Source organism: Bos javanicus, chromosome 6 (genome assembly GCF_032452875.1).
Source record: "Bos javanicus breed banteng chromosome 6, ARS-OSU_banteng_1.0, whole genome shotgun sequence".
Lineage (NCBI taxonomy): Eukaryota > Metazoa > Chordata > Mammalia > Artiodactyla > Bovidae > Bos > Bos javanicus.
The window spans coordinates 86,128,852-86,152,058 of NC_083873.1; the positions used below are offsets into that span (position 1 = coordinate 86,128,852).

Below are 23,207 nucleotides of genomic sequence, written 5' to 3' on the forward strand. Positions count from 1 at the left end.
TTGGAAAAGACCCTGATGCTGGGAAATATTGAAGGTGGGAGAAGAAGGGGACGTCAGAGGATGAGATGGTTGGATGGCATCACCAACGTGATGGACAAGAGTTTGGGTAGGCTCTGGGAGTTGGGATGGACAGGGAAGCCTGGCATGCTGAAATCCATGAGGTCACAGAGTCAGACATGACTGAGCACCTGAACTGAACTGAACTGACACGGTTCTGGAGCCTAGAACTTCAAAAACCAAAGTGTGGGCAGGGCCTTGCTCCTCCTGAGGAAAGAATCCTTGCTTGCTTCTCCCACTTCCTGTTAACTCAAATCATCCCTTGGCTTATGGCAGCATAATTCCCATCTCTGCCTGTCTTCTGACAACATTCTCCTTGAGTCTGTATGTGACCATCTTCTCAAGAGGACATATTATAATAGAGCCTACTCCAGTATGACCTCACCTTAACTGATTACATCTGCAGTGACCCTACCTCCAAATAAAATCACACTCTGAGTTACTGGGAGTTAGGATTTCAACATATCTTTTGGAGAGCAGAGGCTTAATTTAAGCCATAACATAATTTAACATGCATCACTTGTCATCTTTTTCCTAAAATCATGTCAAATAATACTTGCTGCTGATCCCGTGTATCCACTACCTGTGTTAAAGTAAAAGTTTGCATTTTAGCTAATTAGCTAATCATCTGGAATTAATAAATATTAACATTATTAAAACAAGGCAAATTTGTATTTTAAACTAACAAATTTCAGAAGCATGCACCAGAGTTCAAAGACTCCAGAACACAAAAACTTTCCAAACTAAGTTTCTAGCTTTCTTGTGGTAACTATAAGTAGGCTCCCAAAAAATAATAGAGACTATGTCACACTGGTTCTTTCACTTTCCTAGAAGTTAATATTAAGAAGCTTAGATAACAAACCATGAATGGCTAGATGCAAGAGAAAAGGAAAGAGAGAGAAACACAGCAGAGTATAACAGAGGACTAAATCATGAGATATTAAACAATAATCAAAGCTCAGAATGGCTTCATAAAGGAATGAAATGTGAGCAGTTTTGTTTTGATGGATAAGTAGACAAATATTACATGAGAAGCAGAATCAAAAAGAAGTGACAGAGCTCCAAGAGTGAAGTGAGTGATATGCATAAAAGTTGTGAAAAATTCCTATTTAAATTGCACATCTAATAGTTCACATATTCCTCTACGTATTTTTGAAATATAGGAAGGTGGAATGTGACCAAGTCAACAGTACCTGAAGTTACAGTTTCCATTTCAAGAAGAAATTCTGTCTTCCGTCAAATAGAACAAAATCAGGTTCAGCAGGCAGACATTAAGTACCTGATTTTCACAATAGTCTATGTTGAAAGCTATGGTCAGTACAAAGGTGATCAAAACACCAAATATGTCCCTAACTAAGTGGGCAGGTCAGACAGACATCCACGTTACTGTAATAAAAGGCATACTGAGGTGGGTGCAAAATAAGATAGTGCAATGGGATTTATACAACAAACAAAATGGGCTCCTTTCACTAATATTTTATAGTGTCTCTCATACCTTCAATCTTATTATTCTTTCCCCGTGTGCACATTACATCTTGGATAAAATGGGCATGATTTATAAAGGGTATTTTTTTTTTATTAAAACCACTAGACATTTTTAAGAAGCATGGAAAGCTCAGTCTTTGAGACCCCACTGGCACATAGATTACCTAAACTTCCAGAAAACTGAACTCAGGCACAGAAAAACCTGGCGCGGTGAATCACAGTGCACTTGTTCCTCTGGAGGAAGACAAAGGACAACTGTCAAACGCAGTAAATGACAACTATCTATTCTCTTATTTCAGCAGAACTCTTCAATCCAGTCATGACCTTCTCTTCCAGCAGAATATTTGCTATCTTCAAAAAGAACGGAATAGGGAAAATGGCAGGCTATAAAAACCATTGTTGAGGCCTGGTTCTTCTTACTCCTGTCCCCAGTCTTCACTTACCCTTGGACTGTGAACATGCTCAAGCACAGTAATGGACCAGAATCCATTTAACTAATAATTTAACCACATCGAGAAGGAAGAAGCCACAAGGGTAGGTACTGGTCATTTTCTAAATCCGAAAAGAGGTACTGGTCATTTTCTAAATCTGAAAAGAGACCCAGATTTAGTTCTTTAAACTTTGAATTTTTCAGTTAATGGAAAATTTTTCAAGCACTCTGATAGAATGAACTTCTGATATGCTTTTAATGAAAGTGCAGAGAGTGTTGCTGTTGTTCTTATATATTTGTAAAATATGTGACAAGAAACATGATAAAGAATATCATTCATTCATTAAATTCTTCTTCATTCTTAAGGGAATCATTTTTCTTTTATGATTTTCAGGCTACTTTTATAACTTCCATTTTGGTATTTCTTGTTTCATAGTTTCACTATAATATATAATTATATAATACATATGCACTGCAGGCAGACTCTTTACTATCTGAGCCATCAGGGGCTCCTTTATTTGGCATTAGCTTTCATAAATCTAAGGGTTGCTGTCTTTTAGCAATTTTATAAAATTGCCAGCATTATCTCTCAAATAATATCTCTATCACTTTCAATTTCTTTTCTTTCTGGGATTCCAAAAAAGATACATTATTCTAGTCCCTGTGGCTCTATCTTCTATGTCTTTTAACAGTTTTTATATCATGTACTTATTTTCTCCTATATTGCATTCTGGATAGCTTCTTCATACTTATCTTTTGTTCACTTTTGAGTTGCACCTAATCTGAAGTTAAATACATTCACTGTGTTTTTTCAGTTCAATTTATGGGGTTTTTTTCCATTTCTAGAAGATAATTTGCTCATTTTAAAATTTACTTTGCTTTTTTTCATGGTGCTTTGTTCCTGCATGTCTTTTCAAGAACATCTTTACATTTGTGTCTGATAATTCCATTAACTGAAGTCCTTTGAAGGTCTAATACAGCTATTTGTTTCTGCTGATTCACCTTGACATGCTTTGTGTACATGTGGGGTCAGTTATTTTTGACTGTGAACTTCTTATTCTTTGTGGCCTGGAATGAAGATAAATTCTTTCAGAAAAGTAATTTAAATTAAGGCTACAAAACCGTAAGAGTGACAGCTTGTTTTCCAAATTCTCAACATTAATATCCTCTTTTTTACTCAGCACCAAGTATCTAGTTAGCTGATGTTTTTCCCGCCCTTCATTAGATTAGATCCATTCTGTTACAATAGAGAGTCACTCTGTATTCTGTTTTAGTACTTCTCTTGATCTGAAAGTCATTGGTTCATACCTCTGCCTGTTAGAAAATCTATACATCTCCTGATACTATAGGCCTTCTTGATCCTTCTTGCCAAAAGTGACCTCTAATTGTCATTTCATAATATGTCTTATGTCAGGTCCAGATAATCTTCCCCTTTATGTTCGTAATTCCAAAAAAATGTCATTGTTTCTATTTTTTGTTCAAAATATCAAGTGATTTATTTTCTGTGAATATTTGCTTATTTTCTCAGTCAAAACCAACTAGTTCTTTGCCTACTCATCTTACTGCTCATCATTTTGTTTACTATATTTGTCCTTTATTTCTGTGATCTCCCTTTCTCACTACACTAATAAGTGTATCCCACAATATACAAACTAGGAATAACACAGCCACCAAAACCTGAAGATGCCCATGCCCTAGTGATGAAAGTAATATGGTATGGTATGCTAATAATGATTTTGCTCCAAACTGTCTACTCAAAGATAGTTATATTCAAACGCATCTAGGGACATGAAGAATAGGCACCAAAACCAGTTTTTCTCAAAAATTTTGCATATTTACCCTTATTCACTGTTTTACTGGGCTTCCCAGCTGGCGCTAGTGGTAAAGAACCTGCCTGCCAATGCAGGAGACATAAGAGACTCAGGTTCAATCCTGGGATCAGGAAAGTCCTCTGGAGGAGGGCAAGGCAACCCACTTCATTATTCTTGCCTAGAGAATCCCATGTCAGAGGAGTCTGGTGGGCTGCCATCCATTGGGTCACAGAGTCAGACACAACTGAAGTGACTTAGCATGCATTCAAGGACTGTTTTACCTTCTCTCCTTGGACCAAGTGCTGCCATGTCTGCAAAGGCTTGAAAAATGGTTCAGAATTGACAGAATGTGATATAGAAAAAATCAATTCCAGTAGCCAACTTTTGTGAAATACTTACTATGTGCCTACTGTATCCTAACTACATTTTTATTTCATTTAACTTTCAAAAGAAACTTAAAAAGAGATACCATTATTGTAACTCCACAATTTATACATTATGATCTGAATTATGGACTAGTTAGAAAGAAAAGTGTCCCAAGGTTACACAACTGGTCAGTGGCAAAACCACAATGCTAAGCAGATGCATTTGGTACCAGTCTGTGCTTTTAAATATTAACATACATAGAACTGAAATCAGGAAGCTTAATTCCTCCAGTTCCATCCTTCTTTCTCAAGATTGCTTTAGTTATTCAGGGTCTTTTGTGTTTCCATATGAATTGTGAAATTTTTTGTTCTCGTTCTGTGAAAAATGACACTGGTGATTTTATAAGGGTTACATTGATTCTGTAGATTGCTTTGGGTAAGTGCTTATAGTAATTTTCATAATATTGATTCTTCCAATCCAAGAACATGTCATCTTTGATTTCTTTCATCAGTGTCTTATAATTTTCTGTATACAGTTCTTTTGTCTCCTTAGGTATGTTTATCCCTAGGTATTTTTTGTTGTTGTTGTTGCAATGGTGAGTGGAATTAATTCCTTAATTTCGCTTTTTGATTTTTCATTGCTAGTGTACAAGAATTCAAGGGATTTTAGTGTATTAATTTCGTATCCTGCAACTTTACTAAATTCACTGATTAGCTCTAGTAATTTTCTGATAGTATCTTTAGGATTTTCTGTATATAGTTCCATGTCATCTGCAAATAGTGAGAATTTTACTTCTTTTCCAATCTGAATTCCTTTTATTTCTGTTTCTTCTCTGATTGCCATGGCTAGTACTTCCAAAACTATGTTGAATAATAGTGGTAAGTGTAGGCACCCTTGTCTTATTCCTAATCTGGAAGGAAATTCTTTCAGTTTTTCACCATTGAGAATAATGTTTGCTGTGGGCTTAGTATTGCATATGACTTTTATTATGTTGAGGTATGTTCCTTCTCTATCTCTCAGTAATAAATAGTTCTCTATTTCAGTTTTTCAAAGTCAACTTAAGAAACATAAAAGAAACACCATAAACCAAAGTCAATTTGTTTAAAAAGGAACTTAACATGGACTACAAATCATTTTAGTTATTAGTCAATAGTGACTCAATAGTGTGGGCAGCTGTTCAAACAAATGAAATTGGCTGAGCCTGTGCTAACAGACTTGCTGAGGCTACAATGACCTGTGTACACCCACCTCAAAAGGCTGTATTAACAGAAGGGGAATTAATAACACAACATGCTCAGAAATGATCTTAGCACACAATAAACACTCACGAAATATTGCTGTTGTTCAGCCTCTAAGTTGTGTCTGACTCTTTACGAACCCATGAACTGCAGCACATCAGTCTTGCCTGTCCTTCACTGTATCCTGGAGTTTACTCCAACTCATGTCCACTGGTTGGTGATGCCATCCAATCATCTCATCCTCTGTCGTCCCCTTCTCCTCCTGCCTTCAATCTTTCCCAGCATCCGGGTCTTTTCCAATGAGTTAGTTCTTCACATCAGGTGGCCAAAGTATGGGAGCTTCATTAGCATCAATATAAAAATAAAATAGCAATAAAATCCAGGAACACATTAACAGAGAACACTGAAAAAATTTAAAATGTTCAGTAGAAAAAAATCAAAGAGGTGAATGTGATTTGAGAACATTTTTATCTGGAAAAGGAATGGTAAGGAAACAATATTAATATCAATGTTATTAATACTTATATTGATATTAATATTTAAACTAAAGCAGAGAAATCTTAAGGTGGTTCTGATGTGAACTATCAAATACTTGTTCAATCAGTGAATACTTTTGTGGTTCTTTTTTATGAAAGACATTATAATTGACGAGGAGAGAAAGTAATGTATAATTTCTGGCAAGGAATTAAATTTCAGTGGAATAAAATAATATGGTATACAAATAAATAACTATACTTCAATATAAAATAAAATAGATATCACTCCCTAATAAGAAATCACTTTTGGCAAGAAGAATCAGGAAATACCTATAGTGTCAAAGAATGTGCAGGATTTCTGACAGTCAGAGATGTGAACCAACAGCTTTCACACCCAAAGTTACTAAAGCAACATACAGAACTAGTAAAGCATGTCCAAAATGAAGCATACAAAATGCAGAATTTCAAAGTTTAGATTACAGACTTGGATGGAATCATAAAGAGATAGAAATGATCAATTCTGGATTCTAAGAAAATTCAAAATATTTAATTTCAAAAAACAAATTCTTGAATTGGAGAATGGGAGTATTTTTGCAATGAAACTTCTAAGATTAGAGGATCTTATTGTAAAGATTAATTAGTAATTTGTCTGGAAGATGTGCCTAGAAGGATTAAAGAAAATGTAGTAGAGAAATGTTATATGGAAAAGTATTGTACAATAGTCTGTTTCTCTTTATATCATCTTTATATAAATATATATATATTATTTTATAAACATGTAAACTATATTTTATATAGTTTATAAATATACATTTATGTTTTCTATATTTATTAATATATGTTCTCTAGTCAGCATATATTGAGCACCTAAAATGCACAAGTCCCTTAGTTAAAGGCTCTGAATATAATTCTGCCTTGTCTTCTAGGAGTTGGAAGTATTGCCGACTAATAGAGAACTCAAGGCTTCTCATTCTCCTCCATTGCACCAGTCAAGGGTAGAAGATGTGGCAGGCTTTGTGACTCTGGGCTGGTAGCCACAGTGTGGCATTTGGAGAGTCCTCTTGAAATAAAACTCTACTTCTAACACAATAGCAGTCTCAGAGAAAAGAGTTTTTCCTATCATCTAATAATAATAGAGTTTTACTCAATGTATAAGAAACTTAGTCAAGATTTTGAATTCATGAAATTTTAAATGAGAGGTTATTTAAGCTAAATACTTCTCCTTTCTCTTCCTATAGACAAGTATGAAACAAGAGAGACAAACAGGCTAAAAAAAAAAAAAAACAGACTACATGTGAATTCATCTGCACAAGCATCAGATTCACTTCAGCCTGTACCTTCCTTGGCAAAAAATGGTTGGATTGCCACACAGCTAAATTCATCTGCTTGACAAAAACTTGGAGAGTCTCAACCCTATTTAAATCGCACTGGTCCAAAGGGATTTCCAAAGATAAAACCTAGTAGCTCTCCAGCCAACCAAAACATCATAAGAATACAACTATTAAACAACAATTGCATCAAGTAAAAAATCCTAAAAGAAAGCAAAATGAGCAGAGAAAATATCATTTCAACGCTAGTGAAATACAAGCAAACAAAAACCCAGATGCTGTAAACCACAAACAAAAGCAAATGGACAAAAGAGCTTAGTGATAGCCAAACACAGCCCTCATTCACATAGTCGTCTACCAAATCCTCATCAAAAATCTCCTGCACCACAGAGTAGCCAACAAATCAAAGCCCCAGAAATTCAGCAGCTCATCAAAAACCTAAAATGACCAAATCACTCTAGCAGTATCAATAAATTATTTACAATTTTCACTAAACCTAAATTATAATACACATTTCACTCTATAACTGTCTCCATAGAGTCTATTAGACCTTTCTTGTTATTCATACTTTGTACTCAGAAGACAAATCCCTGTGTGAGACATATTAGGGTCCATCTTTCTATGACTGCGGGGAAACTACCTTAAAGTCATCGTAAATTGACTTTACTTGAGCCAATGTCTTTCCTTTTCTATTTTGATTATGGTCAGCTAATCAAAGAAAATATTTCTTCATGTTCAGAGTTATCTTGGTTCCTTTTTTCTATTTAGCACAAAAGAAAAGAAAAATTATGGATTTCCAGCATTTCCACACAAGTCGCCCAGTGACTTTCTTTCTAACTAGAGGCCCCTGTTTTATTTTGTTTTAATTGGACAGCAGTTCTGAGAGTCTCTACTTCCTTTGTAATGTTTAACTTTTCTGTTTCTTAAATCAGATGAAACTTAAAAACAGTATTTTTCTCAGCAATTGTTTAGATAAAGGATTAGATTTATTTTAATATTTTATTACATAAAAGTTAAATTACAAGCATTTTAATATATTTAACATATTTCATAACATTTCTTATCCTTTCCTGGAGGAAAAAAACCTGACATTTAAAGGGAAAAAATTTCAAGCAAGTTTTTTAGAAGACATACTGCATTTTAAAAGCCCTTTTCATCATAGCTGTCAATTGACCCTCTTCTTGTGTTCAGAAAGTGAAATTCTACCCTTTACAAAAATTCACAAGTCACAGATGTAGAAAACAAACTTAGGGTTACCAGAGGGGAAAGCGAGGGAGGGGGGATAGATTAGGAGGTTGGGACTGACATATACACACTACTACTTATAAAGTAGATAACTAATAAGGACCTACTGCATAGCACAGGAAACTACTCAGTATTCTGTAATGGCCTATCTGGGAAAAGAATCTAAAAAAGAGTGGAGATATAGATATATATATATAGATATATATATATGTATAACTGACTCACTTTGCTATACAGCAGAAACTAACACAACATTGTAAATGAACTATACTGTAATAAAATTTTTTAATTCATAGGATTAAAGAAAATGCCAGAAAGATCACTGCCACCTCCAACTGCTTTTCTATTTATTACATATCTTCATTAAAATGATAAGGTAATGAAATACAAATGCTGTTAATTAACTTCCCAACTCAAACTGAGCAATTCTTTTATGGAAAAGCCTACCTAACAATAGAAAGATGCCAAGAACCACCTCCCCTACGTTTTTCCGTGAATATTCACAGATCTCGCTATCCTCTAAAAGCAGGTTTCTTTCCCTGTCCATTAAGTCCAAGACTGCCTTATCCTATGTCTTTTTCTCCTATTCCAATACAGAACCCCATCTTTAAAGTAGCCATAAAACTTCAGAGGCAGACGTGGCAATCATGAAAGTAATTGTAATTTCTCTCAATGAAGAAGAACCTTACTCAATGGAATGAGTTAGCTTACATTTTGCTGAATCCAAGCCAGAAGGAAATAATCAAAATGAAATCTTGAAGTCAAAAAAAAAGAAGGAAAAAAAAAGATTTCCACGCTAAAAAGGGTTAGTTTTAGAAAACTGAAGCCAGAGGTACACAGCTGATACAAAAGGTGCAGTCATGACAAAGAAAGATTGACAAGCTAACTTAAGTGGGAGAAATGGAAAATACCAAATGAAGCATTTTATTGGAAAGAACATACTATTTATTTAACCTTCCTCTAATGAACATACTTAAAGAAAGCAGTATTAAGATGATTTCAATGTTACCATTATCCATTGTTAATCTATCGGCTTTGTTTTGTTAAGCAAAATGAATGCCCCCACAGATTTCCAGAACACTGTGCTTGCTTTTGATAATTGCTCTACTACTGCTGCTGCTAAGTCGCTTCAGTCATGTCTGACTCTGTGCGACCCCATGGACGGCAGCCCACGAGGTTCCACCTTCCCTGGGATTCTCCAGGCAAGAATACTGGAGTGGGTTGCCATTTCCTTCTCTGGATAATTGCTCTAGATTATGGTTAATTGTGAACTATATAGAAATACATGGAAAGTAAAAAGGATTTAGGCACATTTAAGACATTAGGACTGATACTATGGATAAAATAAGCAGTAGCAGAAAAAATCAAAAACTAAAGAAGATGCACGTACTTTTTGTTGCTTTTCTCCTTGCATATATAGACAAAAAGTGATTATATAGTTCCTGCCAGGGCTAGCCAAAGCTGAAATACTGCTCTCCACTACTTTTTAGGCCAGTCTTTTGTAGTGTCATTACCAAATTCTTTTGCTCCTAACTCCAAATTATTTCTCTAAACCTTGAAGTGGATTCCAGTGTCTCCCATCCTGCTAAGAACTTTCTCAAAACTCTAACGAAAGTCAACTGTCAATTTTAGTAAAAATAGAAGGTACATTTAAAACATCAAAAACAAATCCTAAAATAATATTGATATGATAAAAGCTATCTTAATCCACTGATTGAAATAATTGATGATCTACATATTCTAATTATATTTCATAAACTACTTAGAAAGTATAAAAGGATCAGGGTAGAAAGAAGGTTGGTAAAAAGTTTGATGATCTGAAGTAGAGCTGATGTAATAATAATAGAAATAAAGGGCACAATAAATGTAATGCACTTGAATCATCCTGAAACCAGCCCCTGCTCCCCCTGATCTGTGGAAAAATGGTCTTTAAAAAACAACAGTCTTTTACTATGAATTCTATTTTAATGGACTTTTCAACATCTGTCCTGATTGAATCAAATAAGAAGATTTCTCCCTCCTGACTATGAAGCAGTCTGGTATGGAAGTGAGAATGTAGTGAGGAGCAGAAAATCAGCTGTGGCTTTTCTATTTCAAAACAGCAGAACTCAATGGGCAGAATACTGTAAGGTTATCATGTTATGCAACATATCAAAACACCTGGTGCTAATCCAAATTAAGGCATAATGGTGATTTATAGCCTATATGTCAGTAATTTTCTTATTTTCCAAATTTTTTATGATTGACATATGCTGCTGTATAATCATGAGTTCCTAAAATGTCAAGTGACAACAACAATGCAAGATACTAAAAGAACAATAGTCGTTATTTATTGAAAAATAAAATATGAAAGACATGGACTCGGTTATAATATGTTATTTTATGCTTTTCCAATATTCAAAAAAATTGAATCTGCTATCTCCAGGCATGAATCAAGACTGGAAATTATTAGTTATTTCTGGAAATCATCATTAGATATCAACAACTAAGTGGGCAATAGCTTAAGATGATTGATAATTATTCTGATGATGCCATGGACTCAGAAAAACTTGTTTCACATCAATAAAAATTCTATTTCACAGTCAATTTTGACAACAATAAGCATATTGTAAATACATATGACTGGTTACTTGGGCTTTCGTGGTGGCTCGGTGGTAAAGAAGCTTCCTGCAGTGCAGGAAACTTGGGTTCAATTTCTAGGTGGAGAAGGTCCCCTGGAGAAGAAAATGGCAACCCACTCCAGTATTTTGCCTAGGAAGTCCATGGACAGAGGAGCTTGGCAGGCTGCAGTCCATGGGATGGCAAAGGGTCAGAGATGACTTAACAACTAAACAACAACTACAATCAAAAAAGAGGGAAAGGAATTGATATATCCATATGCACAAACTCAGTGCTATGCCAAAAATTACTTCTACTTCCCACTGATGGCAATTTAATAGCTGAGAACATACAATTTCAAAGTGCCATATCAGATTCTTTAAATTATCTAATGTTATGCTCACAACTTTGGAACGTAGATGCTACCACTATTTGGCACATAAGAAAAGTAAGGCTTAGAGAAATCAGATACCTTGCCAAAAACTAAATTTCTACTACGTAGAGAAACAAGGAGTCAAACCCAAACAGTGTAACTGCTGAACCTGCTCTAAGAGGCCATATGTGGGGGGGGGAAATGGCTAGGAGTCTAAATTGTATTCCAGTCTGAAGATTTTTTAGAGTAGAAATATCTAATTTCTAAAACTTCTATTAAAATGGTCCTTAAATTTCTTTCTGAAAATAAATATTCATAAGCCAATTAGTCTAGTTATTCAAGAGATCAATATCATGGGGAAAAAGAGAGGAGAAAGTTCTAGAATAAAAGAAGCTAGAGATGTAGCCGGAGAAGGCCATGGCACCCCACTCCAGTACTCTTGCCTGGAAAATCCCATGGATGGAGGAGCCTGGTGGGCTGCAGTCCATGGGGTCGCCAAGAGTTGGAAACGACTGAGTGACTTCATTTTCACTTTTCACTTGCATGCATTGGAGAAGGAAATGGCAACCCACTCCAGTGTTCTTGCCTGGAGAATCCCAGGGATGGGGGAGCCTGGTGGGCTGCCGTCTATGGGGTCGCACAGAGTCGGACACGACTGAAGTGACTTAGCAGTAGCAGTAGATGTAGCAAGTAAATGTACCACATAGTCTTTACTTGAGTCCTGGTTTAAAACAAAACAACTAAAAATACTTCTGGCAAAATTCGGGTAATTCGAATACAGACTGAGTTTTGGGCTCTATGTGTGAGTTATTAATGTTGTTAGACATTGCTATGTTGTGTAACAAAGGAATGGATTTTTAGAGATAAATACTGAAATATTTATAGACAAGCTGTCATGCTTTCCATAATTTACCTTAAAATACTTCAGTAAAGCAATTGATTAAGCATCTATAGCAAAATGTTAACTACTGTGAAATCTGTGGGTGTATGGTTATGAATTATACTACTATCCTCACTTTTCTGTATGCTTGAATATTTTTCAAAGTAAAAGTCAAAAATGTTTTAATTATTCATATTATAAAATTCATTGTTTATCTCTCAGCTCTGAACCCATTGTCCTTCACCAGTACAGTTGACCCTCGAACAACATGAGTTTGAACTGCATGGATCCACTTATACAGAGACTTTTTTTAAAAAAATAGAAGCTATACTATAGCACCAGAAGATCTGTGGTTGCTGAACCTGTGGATGTCAAGTTACACATGGATTTCCAATTGTGCAGGTCAGCGCCCATAATGCCCAAGTTGTTCAAGGTCAATTGCATTTAGCATCATGTTGCTTTTTTAAATCCTACTTTGCTAAATTGTATTTCTTGATGGAAGAAAAATGGTGTCCCATCACATGAACTGTCAGGACAATCCCTCTGCTTACTTTGATGGGCTGGAAAACAGGAAAGGGTGGAAGATTTGTTCCTCCTTGGAAGACCTTTCCCATGGTTGTTCAAGTCTCCTTAAGTGTCATCAATCACTATCACACTAATCAATCAGGTAAATTATTCATTGAGAACCTCTTGTTATCACTGTGTCCATCAGGAAGACACTGATGCACAAAGGACTACTGTCAACCTCATCAAATGACAAGTATCCTTTCTTTGTCTTTGAAATCAAATTACTTGACAGAAGTGACCTTATCCTAAGTCTAGTAAATTTCCTATTTCCACAAAACTCAACTGAAGAGCTATAAAACTGGAAAACTCTCTTGTGCGTTCTCTTCCGTTGCTTCCAATTACCATCCTAAAAGGATCAGCTGAAGACAACTACATCAAACATCCTAAGAAGAGTCACATCAGACAAGGTATATGGATATATTAGATACATTGGGGATTAATATACTAAAATGTAAACTAAGCAGCTTTTAGGTTATATGGAATATTTTCAATAATAGTCATAATTGTTTTAATAGTTATTTTCCTCTGTTCTTATGAACTGCTAAACTATGTGACAAAATGTTCCACTCATATGTTACTAGAAGTATATATGATCAATGGGGAATATTGATCTTTTATTTATGTTTACTGTCTTTATTTTTTTAATCTTGAAAATAAAAAGAAAATAATGATAGGCTTAGGAAACTGATAAAATAATAAAAATATATTTCTCCAATGGGGCCTGATGGTTTTATTCTTAGTATAACTAGTACTATAATAACAACTACCACTGAGCCTTTGTGCTAAGTTGCTTCATATATGTCCAGCTCTTTGCAACCCTATGGACTGTAGTCCACCAGGCTCCTCTGTTCATGGGATTCTCCAGGAAAGAATATTCGAGTGGCTTGCCAATTCCTCCTCCAGAAGATCTCCCTGATCCAGGGATCTAACCCATTCTCTTAAGTCTCCTGCATTGATAGGCAGGTTCTTTACCACCAAACATTGTCCTTGGTACAATTTATAACATATATTATTCCAGGCCATCCTCAGGACAACCTTAATGTGTAAGACTGCAACTCAATCAAAGTCACACAGAAAGTGACAGAGTTGGCATTTAAACTAAACATGATTGACTCTAATACTCTCTAGTTTGATAAACCACAGGGCTATATTGTGAAGTGAATACGATCTGATAGCACAACACACTGATGTGTGCACATTCATTCATTTATTTGCCCTAATATCTACTTTGTCTACATAGAGATTTAACTTTTATTTTGTTTTCTAAAATCAAGCTGATTGTAGAATATATGTATGATCAAAATAAGAGAAGTAAAAGGTCATGCCCCTCCCTTACTCTCCCATCTTACAACCTATAACCAAATGTATGGTTGTCTTCCTCAGTTTTTTAATTGATTAAATATGCACTATGTGCTAAGCATGATGATATAAAGTGAATAAAACATAACTCCTGTCCTTTAGGGATTTAGGGAAAGGGGATCGCATGGTAAAATCTTCAGTCAAATAAAATTTCAAAAAGAGGCCATTTGATAGGATAATTTTTCTAAGTAACAGCCTTGTAACAAAGAAACAAGGAATACCTTCTTTGCTTAAAGTGAAAGTAAAAGTCACTTTATGCTATGCTATGCTAAGTCACTTCAGTCGTGTCCGACTCTGTGTGACCCCATAGACAGCAGCCCACCAGGCTCCGCCATCCCTGGGATCCTCCAGGCAAGAACACTGGAGTGGGTTGCCATTTCCTTCTCCAATGCATGAAAGTGAAAAGAGAAAGTGGAGTCGCTCGGTCGTGTCCGACTCTTAGCGACCCCATGGACTGCAGCCTACCAGGCTCCTCCATCCATGGGATTTTCCAGGCAAGAGTACTGGAGTGGGGTGCCATTGCCTTCTCCTAAAAGTCACTCAGTTGTGTCCAACTCTTTGTAACCCCATGGACTATAAAGTTCATGGAATTCTCCAGGCCAGAATACTGGAGTGGGTAGCTGTTCCCTTCTCCAGGGGATCTTCTTAACCCAGGGATGAAGCCAGGTCTCCCACATTGCCCGTGGATTCTTTGCCACCTGAGCCACAAGGGAAGCCCAAGAATATTGGAGTGGGTAGTCTATCCCTTCTCCAGCGGATCTTCCCAACCCAGGAATCGAACTGGGGTCTCCTTCATCGCAGGCGGATTCTTCACCAACTGAGCTATCTTAAAAGAACCTTATAAAACATTTGCAAAATCATGTTCAGTAAATATCAGATAGCTTGTATAATGGTTCATTAAATAAGGAAGCTTCTAGAATTAGAACAGAAGTAAGAGGGAAATTATTTCCTTCCCTTATTGCTAAACTTCCTAAGACTCTGCCCTTCCCAGGCAGTCTTTAGTATCTGTAAGGAATGCTTATGCTACAAACTAGTTATAATAAGAATAATTCTTGACCCTCTTCCATTGCTTTCTCTTTGAAAGAATGTGTTTTAACTTAATGCAATTTTTGCCTTACCACTATGGAGTGAAAATATATACATAATTTCAGAAACCACTGGTCTCTTTCACACTGTACATTCTAAGAAAAATAAATCATTAACCAAAATGTATCCCTCTCCCATAATATCATAACTAGAGAGCCACTTTTCTGCTTTTGCCAGAAGCCAACAGGAAAAAATGAAAACTCTGCCCCTGCTGGTATGCATCTGTGCACTGAGTGCTTGCTTCTCAGTAAGTATCCTTCTAAGTAACTTTTATTCATATGTATCAGTAACATTTGGGATGTATATCTAACTGAGACTTCAAAAGTACAACAAAAGAAAGACTTCTAGTTTCAAGAAGCTTGGCATCTTTTGTTTCCTGTAAAACATAAGACAACACATAAGTAAAATACAAGAAATGGTTTGGTTAATCTAAATGATATTTGTATAGCACTAACTTTATCATGGGTGTGATGAGAACAGGTGGAAACCACCCAGGGCCTCTTTGGTATAGAATATGGATTCCATTCTCAGTATATCAGGAAGCCTCAGAACTATCTGACTGTCCACAGGGCAGTGAAATGACTCTGGGTTCCAGGGAGAAAACAGATTACAGGGGACAAAAGCTGAGGTAAAGAGTACACTCAAGAAGCTATAGCAGTGGTCCAGATAAAAGATAATGGTGACTTGCATTAAATGTCAGCAATTAAAAAAAAAAAAAAAAACATAAGGGTGAATTTAAGATACATTTTGGTGATTAGGTCCACTGTAACTTCTGCTGGATTATGTATGTGGTAAAAGAAGGAAATGAACAAAAATGTTCTGTTTTAGACATGTTAAATCTGAGATGGTTATTAAATTTCTACAACAAGATGTCAAGAGGCAAGTGGATATACATTGTCTAGGGTTCAGAAAGAATTCAAGGGGCAACATATGTATTTATAATATATTTGAAGCCATAAGATCACTTGGAGAGAAAATGTAAGAAGTTTGAACACAGAATAGAGAAAATGGAGGGACCACAAAGAAGGACAGGAAGTATGGTTTCCAAAACCAACAGAAAAATGACAAAATGGACTTTAAGACATTTAGAGTCTGCTGGGAAAATAATTTAAAAATTAATGATTCAAGGTGATACATGATATAAAAAAAAAAAACTGTATTTGTCCTTGGAAGGAAATTTATGACCAACCTAAACAGCATGTTAAAAAGCAGAAACATTACTTTGTCAACAAAGGTCCGTCTAATCAAGGCTATGGTTTTTCCAGTGGTCATGTATGGATGTGAGAGTTGGACTATAAAGAAAGCTGAGTGCCAAAGAATTGATGCTTTTGAACTGTGGTCTTGGAAAAGACTCTTGAGAGTCCCTTGGACTGCAAGGAGGTCCAACCAGTCCATCCTAAAGGAAATCAGTCCTGGGTATTCACTGGAAGGACTGATGCTGAAAAGCTGAAACTCCAATACTTTGCCCACCTGATGGGAAGAGCTGACTCATTTGAAAAGACCCTGATGCTGGGAAAGATTGAGGGCAGGAGGAGAAGGGGATAACAGAGGATGAGATGGTTGGATGGCATCACTGACTCAATGGACATGGGTTTGGGTGGGCTCCAGGAGTTAGTGATGGACAGGGAGGCCTGGCATGCTGCGGTTCATGGGGTCGCAAAGAGTTGGACACGACTGAGCTACTGAACAGAGCTGAACTGATGTGGGCTTAACTCATCATCTGAACATCCAGATGAATCTTGAGCTACAGTCTACCTACAGGGTCCCAAATTTCCCATGTGAAAATAGTGATAATGGTATATACCTCACAAGGCTATTGAAGAATAAGAACACATGCATTTATAAATTGTAAAGCATAGTATAGATGTAAAACTCATGACTGTAAGATTGTTATAATTTCATTTTACAAACTACTTGATAAGGATATAAGGTCTGAATGTTCATGGTGATATTAAATTTTTAGTCAGTTCAGTTCAATCACTCAGTCATGTCCGACCTGGGCCTTAGACATTATGGAAACTACCAGACTATGGCACCAACCCAGAGTCAGAAAAGACCAGACCTGGAGTCCTGGAAACAACCTACTCTGCTTTTGTAGAGCAATTTCTGGGAGCAGATAAGTCTGGCCTCTATCTTTCAGATGTTCCCTAAAAAGATTAAGGGGATGTATGCAGGAGCCAGATGATTAGCTCTGTTAAATAAACATTATTTAAATATACTATTTCTTTCCTCTTTGGAAAATGATTCACAGGTTTTCCAAAACCTGTAACCAAAAATAAAGACATTCAGCATGCGTCCCAATTTCCAAAAAAGAGCCATTTTGACCTTCACTCTTTTAGTGTTCTTCCTTTCTAGTTCTCTATTTCATGGCCTGTTCTTTCCTCCTGTTCCTACTCTCAAAATTTGCCTTTCCTCTAGTTATTTTAGGAATCCTCTGCTTCTTCCAACCCCTCCTTTCTTGCTCCAGGTGTCTGGTGCCTCTCTGGACTTCACCTTCCCTGACTCCATCCTCTCCCCACACTCACCCATTCCACTCCACTCTCCCCTCCCCCTTCCCTGCCTCCACTCCCCTCTCCCCCTTCCCTGACTCCACTCCACTCTGCCCTCCCCCTTTCCCTGATTCCCATGCACTCCCTCCTCCCTGTCTCAGCCTGCTTTCTCCTTACTGCTCACTTCTCCCTCTCTTCTCCTCTCATGTGTGGTTTCCATATGGAGACATACTCTCCGAAAAGTTACTTAATCTCTCTGGGACTCAGTTTTTCATCTTTATAAGGAGGATAATAATAGTACGCACCTTATGGGGCTTCCCTAGTGGCTCAGACGGTAAAGAATCTACCTACAGGAGACCCAAGTTCAATCCCTGGGTTGGGACCATCCCCTGGAGAAGGGGATGGCTATTCACTCCAGTATTCTTGTTTGGAGAATCCCATGGACAGAGGAGCCTGGAGAGCTACAGTCCATGGGATTGCAAAGAGTCTGACACAACTGAGTGACTAACACTTTCACTATGGTGTTACCAAGGAATTAACAAATGTATAGTTGTAAACCACTTAGAATAGGGCCTGATACAAAATAAGTGCTATAGGATTTTTTTTCAAATGTAAATAATAGATATGAACAGCCAAATAAGGCTGTTTTTAATTGGCTCTCCTGGCTTTTCTATATTTATTACACATACTTCCATACTTCAATCATGAGGCTCAAACACTCAGAGGCATTCAGCTCCTCCCACTCTCAAGCTTCCCTGAGTCCAATTCCAATCAACAGGTTCTATAACTGCCAGTCATAATTTGTCAATACATTTTAAGTAAACTAGTCAAACTGGTCCTTTACTGCATATTGTAGCATGCCACACTATGTTAAACTAACATTAAAATTAATAGGCTTAAATTAATTTGACTTCATATGAAAATGTCATAGAAATTATTTTAGTCACCTAAATTAAAACTTATTGACACGCTGTGTACTGTGCTCAGACGCTCAGTCATGTCCGACTCTTTGCAGTCCCATGAACTGTAGCCCACCAGGCTCCTCTGTCCATGGAATTTTCCAGACAAGAATACTGGAGTGGACTGCCATTTCCTCCTCCAAGGGATGTTTCCCAACCTAGGAATCAAACCTGCTTCTGTTACATCTCCTGCCTTGGCAGATGGATTCTTTACCAGTAGCGGCACCTGGGAAGCCCTAATAAATACTTTCTAATGTTAAGATTTCATTCAATGAGAAATCTGTTTCTTTATTATCAATTCCATACATTTATTCATTCAATAAATGTCTAATGGGTGTCTGCTATGTGCCAAGTGTAGTTGTAGGTATCAGGCATACAAAAATTAACAATAACAAAAAAAATCTTTGTCCTCACAAAGTTTATCATCTGATAAAGAAAATAAATAGTATAATTATTTCAAAGCATAGATGTCGTAAAATTAGACTTTGGATCTGGTATTTAATCTGAATCACTTCATAAGTGAGTAAATTAAGATCCAGGAAAAGTAAGTGATTTTCCCCAAGTCATTCAGTTATTTAGTGGTGGACACTAGACAGATGCAAACTTCCACTGATGGTCTGATGTTGTGTATTTCAAACATGTTCCTCCAAGATCTCGGAATTCCTCACAGCAAGCTGAATGTCCATCTGAAAAAAGGAAGAATGAGCTAGTGGGATGAGAGGCCCCTAATCCTGCTTCAAGCAGAGCACTACTGTGATTATCTGGCTTGCATATTGAATCTGCAGGGAAAGAGTTGCTCGAACAATATGGCCTGCTTATTTTATATTAGAAAACCACTGCCCTCTAATGGACCTCCTGAGATATTTCATTGATTGGAGGTACATCCTGGGTTCACAGTTAAAGATTCTGGAATTCTGTGGCCTTCTGAGAAAGATCTATGCAAAAACATCCAAGTTATGTGGATCAGAAGTCATTATTTTAATTTATGGATAGTCTCAGAATTGAAATGCCCTGGATAATTTTTTTAAACAATTAATGGCTTTTCAAAGTTATTTTGAGGGGCTTCCCAGGTGGCTCAGCAGTAAAGAATCTGCCTGCCAATGCAGGAGATGTGAATTCGATCCCTGGGCCAGGAGGATCTCCTGAAGTAAGGAAATGGCACCCCACTCTAGTATTCTTGTCTGGAAAATTCCATGGGCGGAGGAGCCTGGCAGAGTATGGTCCACGGGGTCACAAAGAGTCAGCCACGACTGAGCAGTCGAGTACAAAGTTATTTTTGAGGCAGGGTAAATCAGTCTCTGAGGAAGTTATCATAGCCGAACAACTCTGCTAGTCTCTCAGAGTTGTCACTTTACCTGCTCTACACTCTGTCTCTGAAGACAGCTTTGCCATGTGGGACTGGAATGATTTATCTGTTTGGTGGTCTAAACAGGGTTGATGTAGAAATTATAAAGAGGAAAAATGTAGCATAATTTGATTGGATCTCTAGGCTGAAACCCCTTTGTCCTTATGATAGTCCTTACCTCCAATTTAAATTAACATGATTGACAGTTTAAAATTCTAGTATAAGATAGAGATATAGGGATGTAGAAAAAAGAGGAATATAGATAAATTGCAGTATATTTAGAGATAAGAAACTGAAACAGTGATGGCATTCTAATTTAAATAATGTCAACAATGGCTAAAAGAACTAAGGATGTTAATCTTGCAGAATATAAGACCCAGAAAGCAGGATAGATATTTTCCAATTTTGAAGGGTTCCAGGATCTTCTGTTGTTGTTGTTCAGTCACTCAATTGTGCCCAACTCTTTGCAACACCATGGACTGCAGCAGGCCAGGCTCCCCTGTTCATCACCATCTCCCAGAGTTTGCTCAGACTCAAGTCTGTTGATTCAGTGATGTCATCCAACCATCTCATCCTCTGTTATCTTCTGCTGCCCCTTTCTCCTCCTGCCCTCAATCTTTCCCAATATCAGGGTCTTTTGCAATGAGCCAGCTCTTCACATCAGGTAGCCAAAGTACATACTGCCAAGCATAGAATTAGGACAAAATGTAAATCTGAAGAAATAAATCTCTTTTTAGTTAAGAATAGAAATTCCAGAAATGTCATTCTGTAACAGGAAGAACTCTCTACCATCTTGGGAGATAGGATAGTGAGTTCCCAATCAGAAGAGGTTGTCAGGCTGGAAAGTGGCTGAAAAGTCATTCATGAGGTGTATTTGGAAAAATATTAAGTGTCAGATGTACAACTGGACTAAATCTGTGTTATTTTCAGATGTGAACACCTTTAATACATCATGAAGGGTACAGGTTCTCTATCCAGGCAAAATGCAAAATTTTTCTACATCATAGGATTCATGAACCCCTTGAGTTTCTATAATTTTAATTTGTTTAATGATAAAGTTAAAAGGTAACAGCCAAAGTCAATTTAAAAGGCTAGAAACTAAAAGAAATAAAATAAAAGGCTAGAAACTAGGCTTTCTCTGATATCAATGATATGAAGCTGAGATGGGCATTGGTTTGTTATGTTGGTTGTTTGGGTTTTTGCTGTTGTTTGTTTTGTTTTATATATTGAGGATGATGGATGTGAGGGTTGTGATTCATATAGGACTCCTTGATCTCAATTGAATGTCTTCGACTGAAGTTTCACTAATAGAGTTCAGCAACCCAGTAGCCTTTGTGCTCAAGCGTTGGGCAGTACTTGAACATGTTCTACCAGAGGAAGACGAGAGAAACTGCAAGCACAAAAGGGCAGATCTAGCTAATCTTCCAGGCTTGAGCCCACAGGAGTAAACATCCTAGTTGTATGGGAAATATATGTTTGACAAAATTTCTAATAGCAAGATATTACTGAAATTTAATGAAATTGCAAGGATAATCACTCAAGTCACTACAGTCTGGCTTCCAATCCCAAAAAGTTACAAATACTGCTCATTCTGCATTCAGCAATAATACCCTAGTTGATAAATAAATTGATGTTTTCAGTTCTTGTACTTCCTTTTCTACAGCTCAGCGAAGGCCACAAAAAGCAACAGGAAACACAGCACAGACAGATTGATCTTCGACCATACATAGGATCACCGTCTCATCCCAAATTACCACCTAACTGGAATCCATTCATTCAAAAGCCATACCCTTTTGATCATCCAAGACACCATAAAATTCCAAATCCAAGGAGAAGAATCTTCCCAAGGCCAAAACCTTCCAGCCCACCAAACTGTCCAGTTAAAAGTAACACTGTTAACAAAAATACCTTGGAGGCTACCACGCAGATCCCATCTGTGACTCCCACATCTATCTCCACCAGTACTAGTATCCCTCCAACTGTGACTACTCTTGCTCCTAAGGCTACCACCACATCTGCAACGGCAAACAGTGGCACCACAGGCTCTCCTGCAACTACATCAGCACAACCCTCTACAGCTCCACTGCAGACCACAGCTGTCGCACCTACCACTTCCCCAACCACATCAGTACCACTCCCCTCCACAGCTCCAGAGACCACAGCTGCCCCAAACACCACACCTGCTCCTTCTCCAACCACTGTCACCCCCGACACTCCCCAAACTACAGCCGCACCCACAACCCAAACTAGTACTGGTGCCACTACTCCAAGTACTACTGTTGAAAAAACAACTTCACCTTCTATAGAAAAAACTCTTCTTCAGTTCTTCTCCAGTATTAACCAGCTGCGGGAGCAAATCTGGAATATTATAAAGAGGTACTAGTACCTCATACATTGTGAAGTATTCTGTCATTAGATATGACTTATGAGTACAGAACTACGCCTTTACTTCTATCACCAATCTCAAAGTGAAATCATAATATTACTCAAATTTAAAGCACTGTCACTAATCTTTGAGTCTAATTATTCACCTCATATGACCTATTAACAATAAAAATCATCTCTATCCCACAAATCAGGTGCCTGAACATGATTTAAGATCACTTTGTGGAACCTACAGAGATAGCCCACTGAGGGACAGAAAACCAAAATTGAACAAGCAAACATTTACTTTTCCCTTTAAATGTTAGAAACTATAAGGTTACTACATTGTACTCCAAATTCAAAACCCACCTGAATTACCTAATCCTACAAATATAAAAGGATAAATAGATTTCTCCAAATAAACAAAAATACATAAATATTTATAGATAGACTTAGTCCTGTATTGATTATTATAGATAAAGACTCTTTAAATCACCTTAAAACTTTAAATGAAATTTCATCCTACAACATGTGAGCCAAAAAAGAGGGAAACTGATATCAAGTGAAGATCTGCAGTGACTAAAAATGAAATCTCGCAGTCACTCACAGCAAAGACTCTAGCTTTACATTTTTGAGAGCATGTAAAAATGTTTAGATTTCAGGATTGACCTATATTGTATTACATCTTAAGTTCAGATCTGATGTGCTTGATGCCTGCCTCTATGAACCACAAGAACCCTTTTTTGTATGT

The 23,207-nt window shown here is 37.0% G+C and overlaps 1 protein-coding gene and 1 long non-coding RNA gene across 2 annotated transcripts; both read left to right on the forward strand.

Annotated features, from left to right (window-relative positions):
• The first annotated feature begins 1,919 nt into the window (after positions 1-1,919).
• On the forward strand, positions 1,920-7,461 carry LOC133249661 (uncharacterized). The gene is made up of 2 exons (XR_009737047.1): positions 1,920-2,076; positions 7,102-7,461. It is a non-coding gene; the product is annotated as an uncharacterized LOC133249661 (long non-coding RNA).
• A 5,225-nt stretch (positions 7,462-12,686) lies between these two features.
• Positions 12,687-22,475, forward strand: MUC7 (mucin 7, secreted). The gene is made up of 3 exons (XM_061419236.1): positions 12,687-13,261; positions 15,452-15,546; positions 21,756-22,475. The coding sequence occupies exons 2-3, from the start codon at positions 15,493-15,495 to the stop codon at positions 22,473-22,475; spliced, it is 774 nt and encodes a 257-aa protein (XP_061275220.1). The 5' UTR covers positions 12,687-13,261; positions 15,452-15,492.
• Positions 22,476-23,207: the final 732 nt, after the last annotated feature.

Excerpts from the sequence above, each read along its gene's own strand:
- MUC7 (XM_061419236.1), top strand. The coding sequence starts at position 15,493 with ATGAAAACTCTGCCCCTGCTGGTATGCATCTGTGCACTGAGTGCTTGC. Across the intron at positions 15,547-21,755 it reads CACTGAGTGCTTGCTTCTCA|CTCAGCGAAGGCCACAAAAA; the intron begins GTAAGTATCCTT and ends CCTTTTCTACAG.